The sequence below is a fragment of the Propithecus coquereli genome, unplaced genomic scaffold, assembly GCF_000956105.1.
Source record: "Propithecus coquereli isolate 6110/MARCELLA unplaced genomic scaffold, Pcoq_1.0 Scaffold8, whole genome shotgun sequence".
NCBI classification, from domain to species: Eukaryota; Metazoa; Chordata; class Mammalia; order Primates; family Indriidae; genus Propithecus; species Propithecus coquereli.
This window is the reverse complement of record NW_012154173.1, coordinates 2,007,744-2,016,778: the sequence shown is the minus strand read 5'-3', so window position 1 is coordinate 2,016,778 and position 9,035 is coordinate 2,007,744. Positions and strand designations below refer to the sequence as shown.

Here is a 9,035-nt window from a genome sequence, read left to right as displayed (position 1 = left end):
CATACTTTCAAAAATAACATTAGTAGCAATTGTTAGCAAGTACCTCCTAGCCATGGTTGTATTGATGGACTAGGTCTATCAAATTATTGTTGGTATATTAATGTTTTTCATCCAATTACAGGAGTCAGAAATACCATCAGAGGAGGGGTACTGTGACTTTAATAGTAGGCCAAATGAGAACTCTTATTGCTATCAACTTCTGCGACAACTAAATGAACAGAGAAAGAAAGGTATTCTTTGTGATGTCAGCATCGTGGTAAGCGGAAAAATCTTTAAAGCTCATAAGAACATCCTGGTTGCAGGCAGCCGTTTCTTTAAGACTTTATATTGCTTTTCAAACAAAGAAAGCCCTAACCAAAACAATACTACCCATTTAGATATTGCTGCAGTTCAAGGTTTTTCAGTTATCTTGGACTTCTTATATTCTGGTAATCTGGTGCTCACAAGCCAAAATGCCATTGAAGTGATGACAGTGGCCAGCTATCTTCAAATGAGTGAAGTTGTTCAAACTTGCCGAAATTTCATTAAAGATGCCTTAAATATAAGCATTAAATCAGAAGCTCCAGAGTCTGTAGTTGTGGACTACAATAATAGAAAACCAGTTAATAGAGATGGTCTGTCTTCATCACGGGATCAAAAAATTGCCAGTTTTTGGGCGACGCGGAATCTTACCAATTTGGCAAGTAATGTAAAAATTGAAAATGATGGTTGTAATGTCGAGGAGGGCCAAATAGAAAACTACCAAATGAATGACAGTAGTTGGGTCCAGGATGGATCTCCTGAAATGGCTGAAAATGAATCCGAAGGTCAAACAAAAGTGTTTATTTGGAATAATATGGGATCCCAGGGGATTCAAGAAACTGGCAAAACAAGGAGGAAAAACCAAACTACAAAGAGATTTATTTATAATATACCACCTAATAATGAAACAAATTTAGAAGATTGCTCAGTGATCCAGCCACCTGTTGCCTATGCAGAAGAAAATACGCTACTGATCAAGGAAGAACCAGGTAAATATTGTATATACAAAGATATTTCAGTTTTATCTGTTTTTATTCTAATTCTAGTGGGATACAATCTTAAAGTATATTTTTAAAATATATTTTAATGAAATTTTTATTATAAAAGTAATACTAAATTTGAATGTTTACAAAAGAGGGAATCACGTAACATTTGTGGTATATTTTCTTTGTCTTTTCTCTAGGCCTATATATTTAGGTTTCTTGAGTTGTATTAATAACCAGGCATTGCATATATCGTTAAGGAATATGGACTTCCCTGAATGTGTAGTTCTTTGACTTTCTTCATCTTTAACCTGTATGCTTACTATTTTATACTGAGTGCTGGCAAAGATAAAATCTTTAGTGGTAATGTCTAATCACTTCATTATTTCAGAACATTTTCGAGACCTAGTTAATGGGGATTTTTTTGGTATTTAAACATATTTAAGTATATCATAGAATTTTGCAAAATTATGAGATTACAGTATTCTAATTTGTTTAGAGCTTCTGTTCTCACCACGAATCTTATAAAAGCTGGAATAATTTGTCGATTGTCACTTTCTAATTTTAATGCACCTTTGCTTATTTAAGAGAGAGGCCTCTGAGACCTTTCTCTTTAATATATTCCCCCAAAAATGTATGCAAGAATCTCCGCATACCACATTGATGGTGGGGAATTTTTAAAAAATGGAGTTGGGGGGAGGATCATTGTTACAGAATGTAAATAGATTTGAAACTTTTCTTTACCTCTAGTTTAATCTGGCTGGGCCTGTCTTTATTTGAAATAGAAGCTCAGTGGGTTTTGAGGTTTCCTATGCATACCCTAGGCTTGTCCACCACTGTCATACATGATTTAATGTTTGTTTTGCTTCAAAGCACTGTAACTGTTTTCAGTGTCTTGATTTACATTCTGCTGGTCATCTGAGGATGGAGTACATTTTGTTAAAAAGAATCACTGGTTTTAGTTCCCAGAGGGCAAAGTGTGCCGTAGTAATTCTGTGAAATGGTTCATCTGGCTCTTTAGATTTGACTTAGTTTTCACTGGTAGAAATTTTACTTATGTAATAATATGCATGTATGTATAATGAATACTATTTACTGATCTTTTTTCTTGTACTTTATATCAAGTTCTAGCTATTAAACTTCTGAGGCAATTAAGTTAAATAAAGGATTATGGGTAGATAGACTCCTTAGCTAGCACTTTGTATTGGCTTAATTATTAATAATTAAAAGACTGAAAATTTCTCAAATTAGAACTACATTGTCTTTCTGCTGCACATGGATTATTCCTGTTTAACAGTATGGTAGGGACCCCGTAGTGTTTTTATTTTTTATTTAAAAAAATTTTTTATTTGTGTTGAGGCAGGGTCCTACTCAGTTGCCCTAGGCTGGAGTGCAGTGTTGAGATCATAGCTCACTGCAGTCTGGAATGCCTGGGCTCAAGCAGTCCTCCTGCCTCAGCGCCCCCCCACCCCCACCCCAAGTAGGTAGGACTACAGGTGTGCATGACCATACCAAGCTAATTTTTTTCATTTTTTTGTAGAGACAGGGTTTTGCTGTGTTGCCCAGGCTGGTCTGAAACTCCTGGCCTCAAGCCATTCTCTTGTTCCAGCCTCCCAAAGAGTTGGGATTACAGGTGTGAGCTACTGCACCTGGTCCCTGTAGTGTTTTAAATACACAAACACAGTTTCCTTTTAAGGAATAAGCACATCTTTTGGGTGGTTAATGGCAAAATTAATCAGAGCTAATCCCATTTTAAAAATTGGTGCCACATATAATTGGAGTGTTTTAAAAAAAAAAAAAACAAAAAACATTAATATTGAACCACAATTCATACTTTCAAAAATAACATTAGTAGCAATTGTTAGCAAGTACCTCCTAGCCATGGTTGTATTGATGGACTAGGTCTATCAAATTATTGTTGGTAGTCTAATAGCTTTCAATTTATCTTTTACATCTTATAAAAGATAATTTTATTTTTATGTCATAGATACCATTTTGGTATCTGAACTTTGCTTAACTTACAAATTTGGTTGATCAGTGATGTCCTGTGTTCCAACTTTTTAGTGCCTCTAAATCCAACTTTATTTGGTGGCAGAAAATGGGTCTTATATATAAGAGCATTATGGTTAGGGTGTCATATATAGAGCCAAGGGCTGGCAAATTTTTCCTGTAAAGGGCTGTGTAAAACAGTAAATATTTTTCAGCTTTGTTGGTCATAAAGTCAGCTACTCAATTCTGCCATTTGTAGTTTGAAAGCAGTTATAGGCAATATGTAAACAAATGACCATGGGCATGTTACAATAAAACTTTACTGCCAATCCTTGATATATGTAGCAGTGGTTCTTAATCATGGCTGCAGGTTGGGAGCATTACAAACCATAATTCTTGGATCTCTTTTTTCAGAGATTCCAATGTAGTTGGTATGCAGTTTGGTTTGGATGTTGGAATTTTTAAAAGTTCTACAGGTAAATTCTATGAATCAAGGCTGAGATCCAAGGAGATAGTGTACCGAGCCTAAACTGAGTCAGACATACTGGATTTGAAAATCAGTTGTGCTACTTAACTACACTGGACTATGATCAAATAAAGTTAAACCCTTATCCTCAGTTTCCTCATTATTAAAATATGGTGCTTATTTTATAGGATTATTATGAAAATTAAATGACAAACATAAAAGCACAAGAACTCTTATGGTCATCTCAGTCCCCTTTATAGTTGTGAAAGACTATTGAGGTTATTTTTGTATCAATTTTCCAGTGCTGTGCTTTCTACCAAAAGCTAGATGGATGGTCTTTTTAGCCTCAGCTTGATTTTTTTTTTTGGTGGTTGTTTGAATACTTAAAGACTTTCTTAAGCAGCCTATATTCCAGTGTAGGGTGACTGCGATTATTAGGTGGGAGTAATTTTATGTTGAACCAAAATTTGCTTCTCTGTAACTTCTTGAACTCTTGACCTCAAGCAGTCCTTCTACCTCGGCCTCCCAAAGTGTTAGGATTACAGGCGTGAGCCACCTCGCCAGGCCTGTAACTTCTTAATTCTGCCATGTTGAGTAGTGTAATCTAAACCTAACCTCTAATCTACTTAATAACCCTTCAAATATTAAAAGTTTTAAAAGTTCCCCCAAAGTCCTGTTTTTCTAGGCTAAATGCTGTTCTTTCCACCTTGTGATGAATACACAGAATTGACTCTTAACTGTCCAAGTTCTGACCAATATAGAACACAGTGGGCCTATCTTTACCAAGGTTAAAGCTTTTCACAAGGTCATTTGGCTAGTAAAACTGAAGAGAGGCAGGTTTCATATGTAGGACTGTTTTATATTAAAACCTTGCAATTAACCACTAAACTATTAGGTCCCTATCTTTTAAAAAATTAGTCCCTTTTTACTTTAAAGCATTTTTATGAACACCTACATCACTGACTATGCTTTAATTTTCATTGAGAAAATAATGAAAAAAATTTCAGTGAAATAAATGGTCTTGAAGTTCTATAGCAAACATCTGAAAAGTCAGTGGAGAGAGGTAAAAAAAAATGAAAAGTCATAGTGAATTGTTCAGTCTACAAACAGTGTTTAGCATATCCGGATTTGTGGATCCCTTGTAGGACCTGTAACTTCCCTGAGGTCTTCAGCCCACAGTTAACCACAGTTCTAATAATGCTGTATAATATTAATGCTGGTGTTCAGATGCCTCATAAAGATTGAGGGAAGAAGGTACACCCCACGCTGCCACGGATTTTATTCAAATTTTTTTAAATCTTGGTGAAGCTAACATCTGTTAATTTGATTTACTACTGGGATTCACTTCAAATCATTTCTCATGAGAATACTTGAAGTCAAACTCAGGCAAGTCAGAAAATTCTGTCTTGTTTTATTGTTGGGGTTGTAAAATAGTTAAAACTGTCAGCAAAAATGGAAGTCTGGATAAACAAATAGAAGAAAAAATGGTGTTATTAATGGGTTACTCTAATAATGTAAAAATTTCAAATTCTTGTCTTGCTGAATTATGATAAGAAAACATTACATTTTAGCCAAATAAAGAAGATAAAAATGAGATTAGAAATTAAATTGTAGAAATACAAATAACCAGTGCCTAAATTGGTTTACAAAATATATTCACACATGTTGCATTTAATTAGAACAAGTTAAGGATAATCCTGTTTTTTGATCTCTTAATGCTGTAGGCTGATGGAACAGTTTTTCTGCGCCTAGATTTTTATGTTTACACCAGTCAAACTTAAAAGTTTTACCTGTTGTAAATAGTTGTACTCTGTTGCATGCATACGTAATTCTTTTTGAACAAAGATCTGGAAGTGATAAAACAAACTAGCCAAATACAAGTAATAAATTGTGGACTTAAATATGCTTGCTTTAATTAAGCTTTTAATTGGCTCTAAGATGCAAAGCAGCCTTACTCAAAAGGGAAAAACAGACCAGTTCTACAGGATGACAAACTTTTCCTGGTACTGACTTCTGAAAGGACTTTCTCCAGTGGGCTTTTATATAGTTGACAACAAGTAGTATAATGGACATTTTCCTTAAGTATTTTCTAGTAAAATGCAGCTGTAGATTATTATTTATTTTTTGTCATTGACAAAAGCTGACTTTTTTTCTTAATGCCATATAGGTACTCAGATGTGAGGTGACTTTAGTTGACTAAAAGATAAAAATTTTAGAGTTCTTTTAAATAACCTAAAAGTTTCTTTCTCTCTTCTAGGCTTCTGATGGGAAAATAGTTTTACAGCATTTGTAAGTTTGTATTAATCCTTAGTTGAACTCAGGTTTAAGCTTTATATTTTCGATTTGTGTAATTGTCTTTTGGTTAAAAGCATATATGTTGGTATTTAGAAAACAATTTTTAGAAAAGAATTCAAATTAGATAGCTTTAAGGAATCCTAATGAGGCATATTTGAAGTAATGAATTATTCTAAATCACAGTAAACTCTATAGAGTTATCTACTAACCAGCATTTCTGCTCTTGTATGTTTTGGGTGATCATTTGTATTCATTATTACTTTGGGGCACTGCAGTATCTTGAAATGATTTTTAATTTTAAAAATTAAACATTTTTGTGGTTTGAAATTAGGCCATCTGATTTGAGACCGCCCATCGTTTGACTATGCCGTATATTTAAACAACTGTGAAACTTGGCTTTAGTAACAGGACTTCAGGTGTAGACTCAGTTCTGCCACTTAACTAGCCTTGAATGTATCCCTGTAACCTCCCTAATGGGAAAGAAGTAAAACTTCCACCTCAATTCTGAAATCTTAAAGGCTCTAAAAACCCCCAATTTTTTCTTACTCGTTTTTGCAATAAAACCAACTATTTATATTTTTTTACTTCCTTCAATGTGAATATTCATGTTTTTTGCAGAAATATTAATGTTTTGATTATAGGGTGCTACCCCAGGTCCCACTGGGGTGTTGTAGTTATTTTCTAAAATCTGAGAACTTCTGCATTCTACATCTTATCTCAAAGGTTTCATATAATAGATTTATAGACCTAGATTTGTTTTCTTTTTCTTAGGAGATTCCAGAGGTTCTGCTAAACCTTACAGGCATCTTTTTGGTGTGGGGATACGTATGAAGGATGAGCTGCAAGAGAAATAGTTTGTCATCTTTTTTCCCCCCTTCTCCTTTACTTTTGCTCTGCTTATTGTTGCTTTTCTTGCCTGTCTGCTGTATTTGACCCAAAGATGGCTACACTGGTGATTATTACCTATAATTTAGAAACTCTAAGGAAAAGAAGCTATGTGGCCAGACTGAAACTAGGAGCTGAAGAAGCCTTAAATGGATGAGTTAGAAAAGCATTTTTGTGACCTCTGCCTGCTGAGGGTGTTAAGTTGTCTAAACCTTATAAATGTAAACTCCTGAGAGTTTTTATAAAACTGAAATTTTCGTTTCTGACATACCTTAATATAGTGGAGTGACCAGATACTTTTGAATTTTCATTTAAAGCTTTACTCTTCAGAAAAGTTATGTTATAACCAAATATTACTTTCCTGGAACTCCAAAATAGTTTTTTACAGTACAAGAGGAAATGTTGGAAGCAAAATTTTTATTTAAAACCCAAGACACTAAGATGTAGGCCAAATAGAGCAAGATTGAGGAGTTCCCTTATCTAGAACTTATGAACAGTAGAGTGGCTGTGGGGTAAAAACATACCCAGTGCAATGTGATAAGTGTTAAAATAAGATTATTTAAGCAGCATGGCAAGGGGGAGGCTCCTAACTACTCAGAAGAGTTGGAGAAAGCTTTATAGAGAAGGCATTAAGAGTTGGATCTTATGTAGGAGTTTGCCAGGAGAGGAAGGAGGGCTTTCACTGACTGCAAGGTGGCAAGAAATTGAAATAAGTGGGTAAAAGAACAGAAAGGGGAGTGTGATAGAGAGATGAGTACACTTACCTTTCTGTTCTTTTACCTTCTTATTCCAACTTCTTACAACCTTGTCCATAGGTTAGGGCTATGTTGTAACTCTGTGCCATAATAATAAATTGTGAATTTTGTTTTGCAGACTCTGAGGCAGTGAGGTTTTTAACTAGAGATTTGATCTGTTTATATTTGCATTTAAGACTAAAAGATTTGGAGAGCATTGTTCATGGGATTGGAGTGGGAAATGAACTGGGGAGATCTGTTAGGGACTATTCGTAGCAGAAACAGCCTTTTTGAATAGTGCCAAGAACAGTGGAGCCTAGTGTAGTCACGGTCACGTAAAGTCCATGAGTTTGGAAGTGAAGGGAAAACTGTTGAGTTTCTAGGCTGCTACAGGAACTGTCAGGGGTTCTTTATATAATACATTTGCAACTGAATTTACTCCCCACTGAAAGGAGAAAACTGAATGAAGAGAAAAAAATTTATACCTGAAACTGTCTTCCAAGAAGAGAAACTTGATGCTGGTATATATTTATGAAAATGAAAGTTGAATAGATCTTACTGAGTCCCTGAGTTTTTGTACAACCGAGTTCAGCTATTTCTAAAACTTCCATTTCTGATGTCTTTTCTCGTTTCATTCTTTTCAAGAGTATTTGTTCTAAGACTATCTAGATTATTGTGTACCTGCCTCATGCTTGGAATATTGAGAACCAGAAGCAAATTGTCAGACAGAATATCCCAACCCCATCTTCTTTTTAATTTTTTAAATTTATATTTTGTAGCTTTTGGTTACATGGATGAATTATATATGGTGATGTCTGAGGTTTCAGTGTACCTGTCACCCAAATAGTGTACATTGCCCCACTAGGTAGTTTTTCTTCCCTCACCCCCTTCTCACCCTCCCCTTCTGAGTTTCCGGTGTCCAGAGGTATGGCCCTGTGTACCCATAGTCCTGTGTGCCAGTTTTAAGTGAGAACATGCTATATCTTGTTTTCCATTCCTGCATTACTTCACTTAGGATAATAGCCTGCAATCCATCCAAGTTGCTGCAAAACACATTATTTCATCCTTTTTTATGGCTTAGTATGGTATAACATGATGTATATATACCACATTTTCTTTATCCGCTCCCGGTCTTAATTTAGCATTGACAGGCAGGTGCTATACTTCTCCCTAGATGATTTGGAAGGATTGCTGTCCCCCTGTGGTTCAAGTGACCAAAATTAACCTCACTTAATAATGATACCTTGTTTTATATTGTACTTTATAATTTACTCAATATTTTCATTTACTAATATCACTTATCACTGCAACTTTGAAGTGGGTAAGTATTGCTACTACTTTCCATGTGAAGAAGAGAAGGGTTATATAAAATTTGAGGGGGCGGGGGACTGAGATTTATACCAGTCTTTTAATCTCATTCTCTTTTCATTCTTGTTAATCAGATTTTTTAATTCATGAATAAGATATTTTTTAAATTATAATACATAGTTAATCAGAAATATAAAATGTGAATTCTAAAGAGGAGATGCTTGAAGATAGACAAAAATGTATTGCCATAAAGAACAATGATATGGCTCACGCCTGTAATCCTAGCACTCTGGGAGGCCGAGGTGGGCGGATTGTTTGAGCTGAGGAGTTCAAGACCAGCCTGGGCAAGAGCGA

General features: G+C 35.0%; 1 protein-coding gene across 3 annotated transcripts in view; it reads left to right on the top strand.

Annotated features, from left to right (window-relative positions):
- The window catches only part of ZBTB10 (zinc finger and BTB domain containing 10), a 51,416-nt gene that overhangs the window by 30,445 nt on the left and 11,936 nt on the right, over nucleotides 1–9,035 (top strand). For all 3 annotated transcript variants that reach the window (XM_012663208.1, XM_012663207.1, XM_012663206.1), the window contains one exon: nucleotides 122–1,010. In XM_012663208.1, the coding sequence (XP_012518662.1) occupies nucleotides 122–1,010 (889 nt within the window). The remainder of the gene's footprint in view (nucleotides 1–121; nucleotides 1,011–9,035) is intronic.